We start from the raw sequence: 17,519 nt of genomic DNA on the forward strand, positions 1-17,519 counted from the left end.
TTCAAGTCATGTGTGTTTTCTTTTTATGAGGCAGTTCACCCAGAAATGAGCACTTCCTCACACTCAATCTTTCGGAGTTTCTTCTGTTAAACAGAACACGAGAGAATCTGAAAACTGCTGGAGGAACGCAGATATTGACGTTCATTAGAGGAACAGAACAGCCTGTTTCCAGCATCTGCAGTATATCTGTTCAGAAGAAGCGACTGCTCTGAGTGAATAGGTCATTACTGAGTGAAGAGGAGAGGTTCATTTATTTCTGCTTAGTTGAGTTGTGTGTTGAGTTAGCGAGGAGTGCTAGTGCTGTTAGTGTTCTGCTCTACTGAACTGCACTAACTATTCTCATCAACGCCAGGAGTTCAATTAAATAATGAATGCTAATGAGAAGGGTTGAGTTTCACTACAGTGGATTAAACACACTCCGGCCTCAGAAAACAGCGATCTACTGAAAACTGCAGTGTGTGTGTTTTATTCCTGTTCTTCTCTGTTGTTGGTGTTATATACAGATGTATGTGCACATGTGCAGCTTTTATTTATTTATTTAACAATAGGTCCTTTATGGACATTTATAGTATAACAGGGGTATTGACATTTTATTTAACGTTAAATAAAGCACAAAACTAATTCGTTTTCCTTCAGCTTAGTTCCTTTATTCATTAGGGGTCGCCACAGTGGAGTGAACCACCAACTACTATAGAAACAAAATGTTCCTATGCTTTACACAGCGGATGCCCTTCCAGCTGCAACTTTTGACACTGTAAACCACCAGATCCTGCTATCTACGCTTGAGTCACTGGGCGTGCAGGCACTGTTATTCAATGGTTCAGTTCCTACCTCTCGGACAGGTCATTCAGGGTGTCGTGGAGGGGAGAGGTGTCCAACCTACAGCATCTAAACACTGGGGTACCTCAGGGCTCTGTTCTTGGGCCACTTCTCTTCATCTACACGACATCTTTAGGAACAGTCATCCAGAAACATGGTTTTTCCTACCACTGCTATGCTGATGACACCCAGCTATACCTCTCTTTTCACCCTGACGATCCCTCGGTTCCAGCTCGCATTTCAGCCTGCCTGTCAGACATTTCACTCTGGATGAAAGATCATCATCTCCAGCTTAACCTCATGAAAACGGAAATGCTTGAAGTTTCTGCCAACCCGACTCTTCACCATAACTTTTCAATCCAGATGGACGGAGCAACCATCACTGCATCCAAAATGGTAAAAAGCCTTGGAGTAACGATTGATGACCAACTGAACTTCTCTGACCACATTTCTAGAACTGCTCGATCTTGCAGATTCGCTCTCTACAACATCAGAAAGGTCCGACCCTTCCTATCTGAACATACAGCTCAACTCATTGTTCAAGCTCTTGTCCTCTCCAAACTGGACTATTGCAACTCTCTGCTAGCCGGGCTACCAGCTAGTTCTATCAAACCTCTTCAGCTGCTTCAGAACGCAGCAGCACGAGTGGTCTTTGATGAACCCAAAAGAGCACATGTCACTCCGCTACTCACCCGTTTGCACTGGCTGCCAGTTGCTGCCCGCATCAAATTCAAAGCTCTGATGTTTGCTTACAAAGTGACCTCTAGCTGTGCTCCTTCGTATCTGCTCTCACTTCTGCAGATATATGTGCCCTCCAGAAACTTGCGTTCTGTGAATGAACGTCGCCTCGTTGTTCCATCCCGAAGAGGGAAGAAATCACTTTCCCGAACTCTCACATTCAATCTGCCCAGTTGGTGGAATGAACTCCCTAACTACATCAGAACAGCCGAGTCACTTGCTGTCTTCAAGAAACCACTAAAAACGCAACTGTTTAGTCTCCACTTTCCTTCCTAATCTGCAACTGCCTCTCTGGCTATACCACTAACTGTGCCCTCTCTCTCTCTCTCTCTCTCAAAAAACCCCCCCCAAAAAAAACACATTACTAATGCTTTGCTTCTTAGACTTTACACACCTGAAACTTGTCTATAGCACTTGTTCACTGCTGCTCTTTAGTTGTGTAAATTGCTTCCTTGTCCTCAATTGTAAGTCGCTTTGGATAAAAGCATCTGCTAAATGTAAATGTAGTGTAAACTCAGTACTGGGAAACACCCATACACGCTCAGACTCAGGCCAATTTAGTTGATCAGTTCCCCTATAGTGCATGTGTTTGGACTGTGGGGGAAACCGGAGCACTTGGAGGAAACCCACGCCAACTCGGGGAGAACATGCAAACTCCACACAGAAACACCACCTGACCCAGCCGAGACTCGAACCAGAGACCTGAGTGCTGTGATGCCACAGCTAACCACTGAGCGACTGTGTCGCGCAACTGTAGTTTAACTAGTAAGTTTAACTGCTTTATTATTAGTGAGATTGTATTTAAGCAGCCTACAGTTCCGGCTCTTGTTTAAGTGTGTGTGTGTGTGTGTGTGTGTGTGTGTGTGTGTGTTTATGGAGCATGTATCTGTGTAGTGTGTGTGAGAGAAGAGGAAGAGCCAGGCGGCAGTCACGTGTCGTCTCTCTCCAGCGTCACATGACCGTCACCGTCGGAAACTGAACTTCTCGAAGTTTGTCGTGTATTAAATAAGTTATTAAACCGATCACCGGAGGATTACCGATGGCCGTTTCCACGTTTGCGATCGCGATCTCGGTGATGACCCTGCTGTGGGGTCTGGTCGGCGGAGTGATCCCATGGTTCATCCCGAAAGGAGCAAACCGCGGGTCAGACACATTAGCATTTCCTCACACACTTTAACACACAAAACTCTGCTTTATTGACCTCTAATCTTATTTTACACGCTTTATTTCGGTTTATTATTATTTTACCCGCTTTAATCATGTTTTTACCGTGTTTAGTCCTGCTTTGTTTACGTTTTATTCAGGTTTTTCTCCTATTTGACCTCAGTTTTACCTCAGTGATTCCCGTGTCTCTCTCGTGCCGTTTTCCTCAGTTTTTCCTTTATTTTAACGTTTTACCTCAATTAGTTTACCTTAATTATTCCTGTTTATATGTAATTTACCCTGTTTTACCTCAGTTTTACTCCTGTTTATATAATTTACTCTGTTTTACCTCAGTTTTACTCCTGTTTATGTCATTTACCCTGTTTTACCTCAGTTTTACTCCTGTTCATATGTCATTTACCCTGTTTTACCTCAGTTTTACTCCTGTTTATATGTCATTTACCCTGTTTTACCTCAGTTTTACTCCTGTTTATGTCATTTACCCTGTTTTACCTCAGTTTTACTCCTGTTCATATGTCATTTACCCTGTTTTACCTCAGTTTTACTCCTGTTTATATGTCATTTACCCTGTTTTACCTCAGTTTTACTCCTGTTATGTCATTTACCCTGTTTTACCTCAGTTTTACTCCTGTTCATATGTCATTTACCCTGTTTTACCTCAGTTTTACTCCTGTTTATGTCATTTACCCTGTTTTACCTCAGTTTTACTCCTGTTTATATGTCATTTACCCTGTTTTACCTCAGTTTTACTCCTGTTCATATGTCATTTACCCTGTTTTACCTCAGTTTTACTCCTGTTTATATGTAATTTACCCTGTTTTACCTCAGTTTTACTCCTGTTTATGTCATTTACCCTGTTTTACCTCAGTTTTACTCCTGTTCATATGTCATTTACCCTGTTTTACCTCAGTTTTACTCCTGTTTATATGTCATTTACCCTGTTTTACCTCAGTTTTACTCCTGTTTATGTCATTTACCCTGTTTTACCTCAGTTTTACTCCTGTTCATATGTCATTTACCCTGTTTTACCTCAGTTTTACTCCTGTTTATGTCATTTACCCTGTTTTACCTCAGTTTTACTCCTGTTTATATGTCATTTACCCTGTTTTACCTCAGTTTTACTCCTGTTCATATGTCATTTACCCTGTTTTACCTCAGTTTTACTCCTGTTTATATGTCATTTACCCTGTTTTACCTCAGTTTTACTCCTGTTCATATGTCATTTACCCTGTTTTACCTCAGTTTTACTCCTGTTCATATGTCATTTACCCTGTTTTACCTCAGTTTTACTCCTGTTTATATGTCATTTACCCTGTTTTACCTCAGTTTTACTCCTGTTATGTCATTTACCCTGTTTTACCTCAGTTTTACTCCTGTTCATATGTCATTTACCCTGTTTTACCTCAGTTTTACTCCTGTTTATGTCATTTACCCTGTTTTACCTCAGTTTTACTCCTGTTCATATGTCATTTACCCTGTTTTACCTCAGTTTTACTCCTGTTCATATGTCATTTACCCTGTTTTACCTCAGTTTTACTCCTGTTTAGTCTGCTGCTGTTATTCCTCTGTTTGAAGAGCTCATAGAGTAGTAATCCTCCACCTCACAGTGCTCTATCATAGTAAAGTTCACTTAGTTTGACAGTAAATATGTTAATCTTGTTGTGTTTAGAGCAGAAATAATCCAGTTGTAATGTGTGTGTGTGTGTGAGTGGATCATCTGACACTCTCAGTATTGATTAATAATGCAGTGCGTGTGTGTGTGTGTGTGTGTGTGTGTGTGTGTGTGTTGTTTAGGGTCATTGTGACGATGCTGGTTCTGACTGCTGTCTGCTGCTATCTCTTGTAAGTAAACTGATCTGTACATTATAACACACTATAGAGGACTGTCAGCTTTACTGTAGTGAATATGAGTTTACTGTGATGAAGTAGAGTTGCTGAAGGTCAAACTCAGTATTGATCAGCGCAGTATTGATCAGAGCAGCCGTTATCAGGTCAGTGTGTGCTTTATTTAGTGAAGATGATGAGCATAACGTGTGTGTGTGTGTGTGTGTGTGTGTGTGTGTTAACTGAGCTCTGGCCTGTTCTGTGTGCATTATTCATCATATATCAGCAGTGTGCGTGTGTGTGTGTGTGTGTGTGTGTGTGTGTGTGTGTCCTTTGTGGGCCTGCAGGTGGCGCTGCAGTGAGTGTTTGAGTGTCCTGATATTCACCTGTACTCTTCCTCCTCTTCTCCAGCTGGCTGATAGCGATCCTCTCTCAGCTCAATCCTCTGTTCGGGCCGGTGCTGAAGAACGACACCATCTGGTACCTGTACTACCACTGGCCCTGAACACCCGTCGCCACGGTAACACTTACAGCATCAGCATCAGATTTAACCAATAAGCAGAGAGAAATCTATTGGGGGCTGCCAATAAACAGAAGAGAAGCTTCCATAGATGATGTATAGAATATTTTCTGTTTATTTCCATGATGGTGTATTGGTGTCATGCTAAGAAGTCTGAGAATATGAGATTAAAGTCTTAATATTTGGAGAATAAAGCTGATATATTATGAGAATAAAGCCTTAGTGATATAATAATAAATCAGAATATTATGGGAAATGTTGAAATATTACAGAATAAAGTCGTAATATTATGAGAAAAGTTACGAGAATAAACTAGGTGTTTTCTCAAAATATTGCAAACAGAATCTCAATACTACGGCTTATAATATTTAGACTTTATTCTCATAATATTTTGACATTATTCTCATTATATGCAGATTTTATTCTCCTTGTTTATTTATCCTTGTATTACTACAACTTTTTATAATATTTAAACTTTATTTTTGTAATATTTACTTTGTAATATTTCGAGTTTATTTGCGTAATATTTCGACGTTATCCCTGTATTACTACTTTTCATGATATTTAAACTTTTTGCAATATTTTCATAATATTTAGACTTTATTTTTGTAATATTTACATTATTTTCTAAATATTTTAAGATTATTTATTGTGATATTTCAACTTTATTTTTGTAATATTTCTATTTTATTGTCTTAATATTTCGAGTTTATTTTCATAATATTTTGAGTGTATTTTCACAATATTTTCACAATATTTCTACTTTATTTTTGTAATATTTCAACATTATTTTCATAATATTTTTCTCTTTATTCTCTTAATATTTCGAGTTTATTTTCACAGTATTTCGTTTTTATCCTTGTATCGCTAATCTCACATTACTACAACTCCTCAGAATATTTTTACTTTATTCCTGATATTTTATTTTGACTTTATTCCTGGAATATTCTAACTTTAGTCATGCAGTCTTTGATTTTTTTAACGTGACAGTAATACGCTGTTGTATATCTTCTATGACTGCCAATCATGGAGCAGTCCAGCAGCTTTTATAAGACACACAGTCTATTATTATTTTAGTTGTGAATTAATTAGAGGAAAACAAATCTTTGAAAATGTAGAGACTGCATTAAGATACTGACTCAGAAAAGATGATATATGAGTGATGTATGAAGAAGATGACAAAATAGATCAACCAAAGGGTGTATATAAGGACTGTAGGGCTCCGCAATCCCCACATCAGCCCCTGAACTTCATCATCATCATCATCAGTGATGGTCACAGGCAGCAGAATCAGGCTCAGATGGAGATGTGTGTATTTTAGAACTGTGACTCAGGATCACTGAAGAGTCAGTCACGGCTTTACTGTCAACATCCTCTACAATATTGTGAATGAGCAGTGAATATTCAGAGACTTTATTTATAAGGTTTAATCTACCATGTGTAGAATAGTCTTCTATTTCATTTTCATGATGGTGTATTAGTGACATGCTAAAGTTCAATTCACCTTTATTTGTGTAGCGCTTTTACAATGTGGACTGTCAAAGCAGATTACGAGATTAAAGTCATCATATTTCCAGAGTAAAGGTGTCATTTTATGAGATTATAGTCAAAATATTTGGAGAATAAAGTGATATCGTGAGAAATGTGATGAGAATAAAGTCGTAGTGATTCAAGAGTTCACACTCAGCTGATGATTGATTATACACAAGTTTGGCACGCTGTCCCGGGAGAGAGCCCTGAGCCCTAAAGGTCCTTAAGCCCTGGGCTCCCTCCTGTTTGCAGGGCGAGAGGGGAGCTTTGAGCTCAGGTAGATCTCGACCACTCCGCCCTTGATAAGAGCTGATGACTAAAATGAATGCTATGAAGAGATATGCTGCAGGATGAGAGTTTGACTGCAGTGCTAAATTTAGATTGATCAATTCACGTGTGGGAGGAAACCGGAGGAAACCCACATGAGCACGGGAAGAACATGCAAACCACGCACAGAAACGACAGCTGGCCTGTTAAAGGACTAGAACCGGTGACGTTCTTGCTGTGAGGCAACAGTGCTAACCACTGGGCCACCGTGCCGCCCTATAAAGGCAAAGGTAGAGGAGTAGGGGTGGAAGGGGGGATTCGTCAAATCGAAGATGGCTGTAGTGAGAAACCCTGGCTCTATATAGTGGGTTAGGAATCGCCTGATTGGTGGATCATACATAGCTAATGCAGAACCAGCCGTGTTCAATCATAGTCATGTGATCATCTCCAAATCAGTTAATAAACTTCACTACGAGAAGAAATCAAAATATTATGGGGAAAGCTGTTTCTGGAACATTTGGACTTTATTGTAATATCTCCACTTTAATCTCATAATATTTCCCCTATTTTCATATTTTGATTAATATTTTAAGATTATTTTTATTTCATAGTATAAAGTTTGAGCTTTTTCTTATTTTGTGCATTATTTACTGTGTTTAATGTCTTTTTATTGTTATAAACCTGTTCATTATAGAAAAGTTCATTATAGAATAGAGGATGGTTAATTCCGGCTGCGTCTACACTAATGCAGATTCATCTGAAAACTGATTTCCTCTGAGCGTGCTCCATCTCCACACTCTGTTCTCACCGTCCACACTGAACACCAAAACACCACGCATTCATCACCTTTAGACAGCGTTTACAAGATCCGCTTTACTAAGAACGCATGTCAGTGTGAACGGGAGACCGAGAGGAAAGTGTGTGTTAAAATGAAAAGGTCTTAGTGTGGACACGGCCTCAGCACAGCTAAATCAGATTTAATCTTCTTGTTTTATATGATGAGCGCTTTAATATAATGAACTAACAGCATGGCCTGTGTTGCAGGTGCTGGAAGCGTGTATATTTGCCAAATCAGAGCTGATCAGGAGCCTCCAGCCTGATTCCCCCAGCTGATTCTCTCCAGACGTCTGCATGTGCCTCTGTGTGTGTGTGTGTGTGTGTGTGTGTGTGTCTGCTCTTTATTTATATGATCTGAGCTTCAAGGATATTCTAGATGATTAAAGGGACAGCGCACACTAAACTGAACATTCCTCAGCATTTCCTCACTCAGGAGTTTCTAAACTATTATGAGCTTCTGTTGAACACAGAGGAAGATATTCAGAAGAATGCTGGAAACACTGACATCTACAGCAGGAGCCGTCCATTCATCAGTGCTTCTGCCTTTGTGTTCAACAGGAGGAAACTATTGGAGCATGATGAGGAGATGATGGCGGAATGTTGATTTGTGGGTGTACTGCGCCTTTAAGACGTGTGTGTGTGTGTGTGTGTGCGCGCGCAGCTGATTGAGCTGATCAAACTGTTGATTAAATGTATTTGTGTGCTTATTTGAGGAATAAACAGACGGAAGATCATGACTGCACATTTATTGAGTTTGTGTGTGTGTGTGAGATTATAGTTGATTTATTGACTGTTTTCAGCTGTGTGTGTGTGTGTGTGTGTGTGTGTGTGTGTGTGTGTGTGTGTGTGTGTGTGTGTGTGATTTATAGACTGTTTTCAGCAGTGTGTGTGTGTGTGTGTGTGTGTGTGTGTGTGTGTGTGTGTGTGATGATTATAGTTGATTTATTGACTGTTTTCAGCAGTGTGTGTGGGTATGCGTGGCCGGCTCCGGGTGCACTGGCACTGCTCTCGGTTGGACTCCTCACACTCTTCACAGCAGGCGGTCAGACCACACACTCTGCAGGACACACACGACAGCAGCAGCTGACCACACACACCTGTAGAGCAGCGCACGTACTGATCCCACGGCTGAGAGCAGTACCGACACACTGCGGGGAGAGAGAGAGAGAGACACATCACACACACACACACACATACACCTGTACAGGATGGAACACACACCTGAGATGACGTCCTGGTTGAAGGCGATGGCGTAGCGCTCGTCAAACACGAAGAGTTTACCGCGGTAGAACCCATCAGGGAACTGCTCCAGGTATTTATGAATGCCTCCCTTCAGCTGGTACACCTCCTTACAGACACGCTGCACACACACACACACACACACACACACACTTTTCAGATTGGAGATGATCTGTGTGTGAGTGTAAAGCAGGGCTGCTCAACCCTGTTGCTGGACATCACCAGCCCTCATCAACACAACTAAACCAGCTCAGCAGGATGTGTGTGTGTGTGTGTGTGTGTGTGTTGGACTCACCTTGGAGCGCAGGTACGCAGAGCCGCGTTCGCAGCGGATGCCGCCGGTGCAGTACATCAGAACCCTCTTATCCCGAAACAGATCCAGATTCTGGTCCACGTAATCAGGGAAGTAGCTGAACTTGCGGATGTCCGGAGCCACACAGCAGCTGAACTGACCCTGGAACAGATGTTAAAGGAGCTTAATAGAGAACTCTGGGTAAACCTGTGCACAGTGGAGTGATCAGAGATCAGTGTATGGAGACGGCCGCACCGTGAGCCGCAGACGCCACTGTTTACTCATTCTCATGCAAATTACAGGAGTGTGAAACCCCGGTGGACAACAGGCCAATCAGAACACACAGCAGACTGTTACGTGACTCATAGGCCACGCCCTCACCATCAGCAGGTACTTTAGGTCGTTCATCCAGAGCAGACGAGCAGCCGTCATCAGCTCAGATTGTTTACTGTGCATCGCTGAGCTGCGACTGAGGCACGTTCAACTCGCATCAGGATGCAGAATGCAGGATATACGGATTGAACATTCGTTCAGCTCCACCCTGACGAGGCATACGGTGTGTTGGAGGAATTATTTTAATTTATAGTGTTCACTGTGAAATTTAATGCACATGTGTCAAACACGTGTGTGTGTGTGTGTGTGTGTGTGTGTGTGTCAGCAGTGTGTGAATATCTCCAGCAGCCTCTGATGATGACCATGAGTTGCAGTCTTGATAAACGTGCGTGCGTGCGTGCGTGTTTTCTCCAGCTGCAGTGATTGAGCTCTCTGGGCCACCGTAGAACACTCACGATTTTGCTCTCGTAGAAGTTCCTGCAGTCCAGCAGTATGGTGTTGGCCTGCAGCGCCGGGCTCTCCACCAGCGCCTGCACCTCCCGGTGGAACTCCTGCGGCTCCAGGTGGATCCCTGAGGACACATTTACTGCGGTAACACACACTAAACACCGCTCTGAGCTGCAGTAGTGTATTCATGCTGTAATTAAACACAAAGCTGACAGTCAGCTGGTGCAGTATACACTAGCCTGCGCATTATTCACACACTAGATGGCGCTCAAGAGTCTAAAACAGACAGCGTGTCCGTTTATGGATGATCGTATTCACTCCGGCCACTCTCAGTTCAGTGTTAATATGAGTGCCACGTATTTACACACACACGCTCACAGATTAATAACGTTCTAACAGGGTTTATTAGAAATATTCACTGGGATGATTATGGAGAGATGATTTATGCTAATTAAACAGCTGCTAATGTAACGTATGCTAATGTGAAAAGCGCTATACTAATATACCTGAAATGAAATGATGTAGTAAAGGTAAGTAATGGCCTATATGCTGTTTTTCAGCCAATGATGAACGTATGGGGAGAGCTATTGGGACTGTTTTCAATGTCATACGGTTCCCTTTACCGCATCCATGTTGTAATAATAATGTAATCAAAATACAGTCGGTTAATAAATGTAAACATTCATTAGGTTATTAAAGAGTAAAGAGACGACAGACTGATTAAACACAGGCGCCGTCATTAACAGCAGGACAGCACAAAACTCCATTGACAATACTGGAGTACAGTTGAAGACATGCTGTGGAGAGATCTCCTTCACTGCAGCGCTGCTGGTTTGGTCTGAGACCCACTTCATATCGTATCTCAGCCACGCAGTCATTTTATATGGATGACAGCTAACAGGAAGTTCTGGAGCTGGCTGACTCAAATCACACGGTGCATATACCCCATTAGCAAAGGCGTCACGGTGGCGCAGTGGGTAGCATGATCACCTCAGAGCAAGAAGGTTGCTGGTTCGAGTCTCGGCAGGGTCAGCTGGTGTTTCTGTGTGGAGTTTGCATGTTCTCCCTGTGTTGGTGTGGGTTTCCTCCGGGTGCTCCGGTTTCCCCCACAGTCCAAACACATGCGCTATAGGGGAACTGATCAACTAAATTGGCCGTAGTGTATGAGTGAGTGAGTGAGTGAGTGAGTGAGTGAGTGAGTGTGTGTGTGTGTGTGTCCTGGTCCTCCAGGTTAGGGGTTGAGCGTTGGGCTGACGAACCACCTCATAAAAATGAGAGGTTACGAAACCCCAATATTCATTCATACATTCATTCATTTTCCTTGAGCTTAGTCTCTTTATTCATCAGAGGTCGCCACAGCGGAATGAACCACCAATTATCCAGCACATTTTATGCAGCGGATGCCCTTCCAGCTGCAACCCATCACTGGGAAACATTCATACACTCTCATTCACACTCATACACTATGGCCAGTTTAGTTGATCAGTTCCCCTATAGCGCATGTGTTTGGACTGTGAGGGAAACCGGAGCACCCGGAGGAAACCCACGCCAACACGGGGAGAACATGCAAACTCCACACAGAAACACCAGCTGACCCAGCCGAGACTCGAAACAGCGACCTTCTTACTATGAGGCGATCGTGATACCCACTGCGCCACCGTGCAGCTGAAACACTAACATGATGCGGCTAAATATCAACTCCAATATAAACGGCCCTGGGAGTCAGTCTGTAATCAGCAGTGTATTGATGATTATTCATATAATACTCATACTAATTATATAATTAGACACTAATTAGTCATGAATTTTGATCTTACCGGCGGATCTGTAGGAGACAAGCTCTGGATCTACACCCATCGGCACGATCTCTCTGTGTACACCAACCTTCAGGCTGGAGAAACACTGCGCACCGCCGGCACTTCTCTACACACACACACACACACACACACACACACACACACACACACACACAAGATGTGCATTAAAGTGCAGCGCACGACTGAGTGTGAGTGATAGCAGCCCCTTTCACAAATATCTGGAAAATTACTGGAGCGACTTCAATTCATCTCACGACAAAATTTAAGAAAGCGCGGTTCACACAGGCGAGGACATTATGGAATTTTTCCTGAAAAGACCGTTCACACATCAATTCCAGAATAGCGGTAAATTCTGACATCATTACCCAGAATTCAACATGTTTTGTACTTCAGTATTGCAAGTAGTTTATTTCCAAATGTACTACTGAAGTACTGAAAGTAAAAGTACAAGTGCTGTGTAATGGAGTTATTAAAGAAAGACATCATGTTGTCTTGTTTATTGTAAAGATCTTTGTTTGGGGCGTGTGATTAAACAGAATGAAATGAAACATGGCTAACGATACTGTTTTTCTCTCGTGCTTGAACCACAGATCTGACAGATTATATCAGCTTTAACACCTTTCAAAGTTGTGTGTCACAAAATCACTCCGTAATCCACTCAAAACCCTATTGAAACTCATTTTCGGGTCGCAGATTACCGGTTGTAAACGCTGTAAACGGAAGTTCGAAACATTCTACCGGAAGAAGCTGGTCACTGTAGCGCCCTCCATGCAGCAGCCAAGAAACAGGTCTATAAGAGTAACCAGTAGGGGTGTGAAGCTACACTGGTCTCACGGCTTGGTTATGATTATCATGCCATCGATTCAGTTCAATTCGATATCTCGGTGCATTGGCGATGCTTTCCATACATAATTAGATTTTTTTCTTCACAATCTATAAATATATGAATATTCATGCATTATGTGTAATACACTTGTGTCCTTTAATACAGCAGTCAGATATATGACCTGTCCCCTTAATCTGACCTGCTCAAGGAAAACTCTCTTTCTGAATGTATCAAACAAAACTCATACACAGAAGACAGCATGAGCATTTATAGCAAATAAACTAATGTAAATATTCTCCCGCCTGCTTTTTAAACGCTGACAGGTGAGGTCTTACACCCCTCTGATTGATTATTGTCTTCACCTTCTCAACAGAAAGGGCTGCTATCGGCTTTAGAAATGAAAGCGTTGTTCACTGATGGTGGGAAGAACAGCCGCGGTTACAGTCTATATGTGTATAATACGCTGTTATCACAGGTAATCCATAATAGACAGTGGAGAAAACTCACACCACAGGCACGCTCACATCTGGATCCACAATTATCTCTTTAACAGCCGAGAGGAGAGGAAAAGTTACCTCACAAACAGCCCAGCGGGTCAAACATCCAAAGTGAGAGAGAGAGAGGCAGAGATGGAGTCTTACAGCATTTCTCCATAGTAGTGAAATAGCAGCTCGTGTGCTGGGCCGTCCTCAGTGTAGTAAGAGTGTTATTCACTCGCCCTCGCCTCCTTCACTATAGTATTCTACTGCGACATGACGCACAGGAGATAAATGACGTCAGTACGTAATAACCGGTTATGATCTATTACTGAACAGATATCAATAATTCTGACACCCCTAGTAATGATGCAGCTCATAATAAATCTGAGTAAATGTGTTAAACTCATAGACAATATGTACTGAAGCAGGAGAAGAAAACAATCCTCCAGTAGAGGACAGACACTGCCGTTTAGTACTGAAGTACAGTAGTGAAGGAGTTCTGCTGCGTTACTATACAGCTCTGTTAGATATGGACACGTGTTTACTCATAGTTTTTGGAACTAAGGTGTGCAGTATGACTGTCATTTACTATTGGTTATATATGTGTGTGTGTGTATATATATATATGTGTGTATGTATGTGTGCGTGTGTGTGTGTGTGTGTGTGTGTGTGTGTGTGTGTGTATATATATATGTGTGTGTGTGTGTGTGTGTGTGTATATATTAATGTGTGTGTGTGTGTGTGTTTATATATTAATGTGTGTGTGTGTGTGTGTGTGTGTGTGTGTAACTTGTTTGATCTATTTTATCATGCAGAGCTCTGCTGTGACATGTGAATTTCCCTTTGGGGATTAATCAAGTCAAACAAGCAAATCTGAACTGGGCTGAACATTATTAAACACCCACAAGGCACTAGTGACTTCATATCACATCTGCATCTGCATGATATGTAATGGGGAGAGTAAGAGAAGCACGGTGGATTCCAATGACGATCAGCTCAAAGCATGTTACCGTGTGCTTTACGAGCTGCACCGCTCACACTGATGTTAGCTGCGCTCTTTACTGGTGTAGTCTCTGTCCATCAGTGAATCCGTGTGTATAGTATATTCCATCGTGGTGCGCTATTTACACTTAGCCTCAGTAGACACTCCGAACTTGGCATTTCCCCCCTCGCATGGGCCCCAAGTGCACATGGGCCCCTGGACCTGTGTCCATAAGGCCCATTGGTTAATCTGGCCCTGAGTATTGAGAACAACTGTGATGAAGACATGTGGAGGAACACTCACATGTTGAGGTGTACGTGTGTGTGTGTGTGTGTGTGTGTGTGTGTGTGTGTGTGTGTGTGTGTGTGTGTGTGTGTGACCTTGAAGTCCTCCGTCTGCATGCTGCTGAACGCTGGATGGCGGAGCAGCGTCTGCATGTAGAGCTCAGCGCCGGCTGCGGTTCCGCCCACTGTACCGTTTATTCCTTCAGTCGCCACTCGAACCTGCAGAACCACACAGACAGAGGTCAGGGGTCAGTCTCAGTGAACACAGGTCAGGGGTCAGTCAGAGGTCAGCGTTACCTTGCCTGTGAGGTGCAGTGCTGTGCAGAGCTGCTGCTGCCAGCGGGAGATGAGCTGCGGGTCCGGAAGGAGACAGTAGCAGTAGAAGAGCAGCACCACACCCTCACCGCTGCACACACAGATCACACACACATCACACACACAGAGAACACACACACATCACATACACACACATCACAAGGTCTCACCTGGTCAGCTCATGTTCTGAGACGCGGCTCATGTCAGGCATCCAGGAGGACACGTCTGCAGATCCAGCAACACACACTCCTGCTGCAGCACACACACTCGCAGGATTCACTGAGTCGCCATGAGTGTTTTGATGAGTCACTGAGTCGCTGTGAGTCTGATGATTCAGTGAGTCATCGCTGTCAGTCTGATGATTCAGTGAATTGCTCCGAGTCTGATGATTCAGTGAGTCACCATGAGTCTGAGGATTCAGTGAGTCGCTGTCAGTCTGATGATTCAGTGAATCGCTGTCAGTCTGATGATTCAGTGAGTCACTGTGAGTCTTCTGAAGCTTCAGTGAGTCGCTGGTCAGCTGGTGAATCTCTGCGCTGTGGCTGCTGGACGCGTGTCTGTGTATGGAAGCGGGATCAGTGTGTGTGTGTCCGCAGCAGAGCCACACACACCCCGAGCCGCTGGACGCAGGAGCCTGCTTCGATGCCACGAACTGAGCGAACACCTGAACACACAATGGAAAACGGAACACTTAACCCTCATAACACTATAGATCTGTGCGTCACGGAGCCGGTTCAGCCCAAACATCAGCTTTAATGAGTGAGTGAGGAGAGTAAACTAAAGCCGTACAATCTCTCATGACTACATGTGTTAATTACAGAATAACAATTAAAGATAGGGCGGCGCGGTGGCGTAGTGGGTACCACGATCGCCTTACAGCAAGAAGGTCTCTGGTTCGAGTCCCGGCTGGGTCAGTTGGTGTTTCTGTGTGGAGTTTGCATGTTCTCCTCGTGTTGGTGTGTGTTTCCTCCGGGTGCTCCGGTTTCCCCCACAAGTCCAAACACATGTGGTATAGGAGATGAACTAAAGTGCCCGTAGTGTATGAGTGTTTATGGGTGTTTCCCAGTACTGGGTTGCAGCTGGAAGGGCATCCGCTGTGTAAAACATATGCTGGATATATTGGCGGTTCATTCCGCTGTGGTGGCCCCTGATTGATGGGGGGACTAGGCCGAAAAGAAAATGAATGTATAAATGAATGAAATTAAAGATAATTAGTGCTGTCAAACACTTAATCACACCCACAATAAAGGTCAATATTATTTATACGTTATATTCCTGCATATGTTTGTATGTATAAATATGTGCATGAGTATATTGTATAAAATATTTGTTTATATTTACATTTATAAATATTTATATATAATACAAATCATATATTCAAATAAATACACATGTAAAATATATTTAATTGAAATATTTTAGTATTTTATGTACAGCGTGTGTGTGTGTGTGTGTGTGTGTGTGTGTGTGTGTGTGTGTGTGTGTGTGTGTGTGTGTGTGAATTTATAAATATAGATATAAACACACACAGTACAGTGCTCATGTAAATATCATATAAACCTTCATCTTGTATGTTATTAATGTGACAGCAATAATTATATTACACTATATTACTTTTGTGTTCCTGTTTTACACCTGGGCAGGGATTGTTTATCTGCATTTAAATAATATAACTTATATTTTAGACAAATGTAAAGCTCTTTATGATAAAAGTGAATAAATCTCAGCCTGTAAATCCACATCTGCACAGTTTAATAAACTGTAGGACGCTCAAAAACACTGTTTTAATGGACTTTAAGGCATTCTGAGTCTATTTTTGTGCGTGTGAAATGAGTAAACACAAGAAGGAAAGGAAAAAGTAACGAGTTACTTTATTAGTTACTTGAGAAAGTAATCTGATTACACATCTCGCATTAGTTCTTATGTATAAACCCAAACACTGGATACAGAATGCACTCCTCTGTGATGAATTAAGAATCATCTATAACACGCACTGAGGAGAACACTGATTTAAATAAGTATATTACCTTAATCAGTAATAATTACATTAATCTGTCAGAAACACTACAGCAGCAGGGATATTTCGGGTGTCCGACATGATGAACACGCTGCTGCTGCTGTAGTGTGTGCAGATCCTCACTGTATCTGCTGTGTTTAATGATCTGTATTGATGATGATGATGAAGATCCTCACCCTCCTCCTCGCTCGGCTGTAAATCCTCCTGCTCTCCGTAAACTCCTGCTGTTCTTCTCTTCTCTGTATTTCTGCACTCAGACTCTCCACATCACACAGATATAAGAGCTCATCTGCCATCATCACAGCTGGAATATTCAGATAAACACTCCAGAACTCGAGCATGCGCGGTGCTGAGGATCTACAAGCTCACCTCGCGCTAAAAGAGTCTCGAGCTCTTCTATGCGACTAATAAAGTTGACCTTTTGATGATAGAGTCATTAAATAATAACGATCATTAATCATAAACAGAGCAGAGAAGCAGCCGATCGAACTCAACACAACAGGACACGAGTCTACCGGCGAACGAGTCACTCTGAGGAGTCGGATCTGATTCACTTCTGGAAGACTCGTTCAGTTCACGCAATAGTAGGAACAAAATATACTGAACTAAAGATGTCATTTTGCAGCACTCATCGGTGTATCGTGGAAATATTATAATTATAGGCATATTAATAAATTGCGAAAAGTGTACAAGCACTTGAGGGCGAGTAAAATGACTTTAAACTCCATTTAAAGGGATAGTACTTTTAAAAACAACTTGTTTTAAATTTTAACGGGTTAATTCGTCTGT

The 17,519-nt window shown here is 42.4% G+C and overlaps 2 protein-coding genes across 2 annotated transcripts; one reads left to right on the top strand and one right to left on the bottom strand.

The window, feature by feature from the left end:
• Positions 1-2,484: 2,484 nt before the first annotated feature.
• atp6v0e1 (ATPase H+ transporting V0 subunit e1) lies at positions 2,485-8,433 on the top strand. Its single transcript, XM_056472974.1, has 4 exons — positions 2,485-2,700; positions 4,516-4,563; positions 4,957-5,065; positions 7,907-8,433. The coding sequence occupies exons 1-3, from the start codon at positions 2,597-2,599 to the stop codon at positions 5,048-5,050; spliced, it is 246 nt and encodes an 81-aa protein (XP_056328949.1). The 5' UTR covers positions 2,485-2,596; the 3' UTR covers positions 5,051-5,065; positions 7,907-8,433.
• Positions 8,434-8,643: 210 nt separating this feature from the next.
• Positions 8,644-17,254, bottom strand: LOC130241110 (thiosulfate sulfurtransferase/rhodanese-like domain-containing protein 2). Its single transcript, XM_056472839.1, is given in 10 exon segments — positions 8,644-8,753; positions 8,756-8,847; positions 8,921-9,059; positions 9,234-9,392; positions 10,019-10,134; positions 11,828-11,933; positions 14,495-14,617; positions 14,696-14,804; positions 14,884-15,377; positions 16,907-17,254. Coding segments are annotated over 10 exon segments (1,527 nt in total). The 5' UTR covers positions 17,072-17,254; the 3' UTR covers positions 8,644-8,729.
• Between the last annotated feature and the right edge of the window lie 265 nt (positions 17,255-17,519).

The sequence above is a fragment of the Danio aesculapii genome, chromosome 14 (genome assembly GCF_903798145.1).
Source record: "Danio aesculapii chromosome 14, fDanAes4.1, whole genome shotgun sequence".
NCBI classification, from domain to species: domain Eukaryota; kingdom Metazoa; phylum Chordata; class Actinopteri; order Cypriniformes; family Danionidae; genus Danio; species Danio aesculapii.

What these genes read in the sequence shown, in the direction of transcription:
- atp6v0e1 (XM_056472974.1), top strand. Translation starts at nt 2,597, where the DNA reads ATGGCCGTTTCCACGTTTGCGATCGCGATCTCGGTGATGACCCTGCTG. An exon ending in CCGAAAGGAGCAAACCGCGG is followed by an intron (nt 2,701 to 4,515) that starts GTCAGACACATT and finishes TGTGTTGTTTAG; the next exon opens with GGTCATTGTGACGATGCTGG. An exon ending in GCTGTCTGCTGCTATCTCTT is followed by an intron (nt 4,564 to 4,956) that starts GTAAGTAAACTG and finishes CCTCTTCTCCAG; the next exon opens with CTGGCTGATAGCGATCCTCT.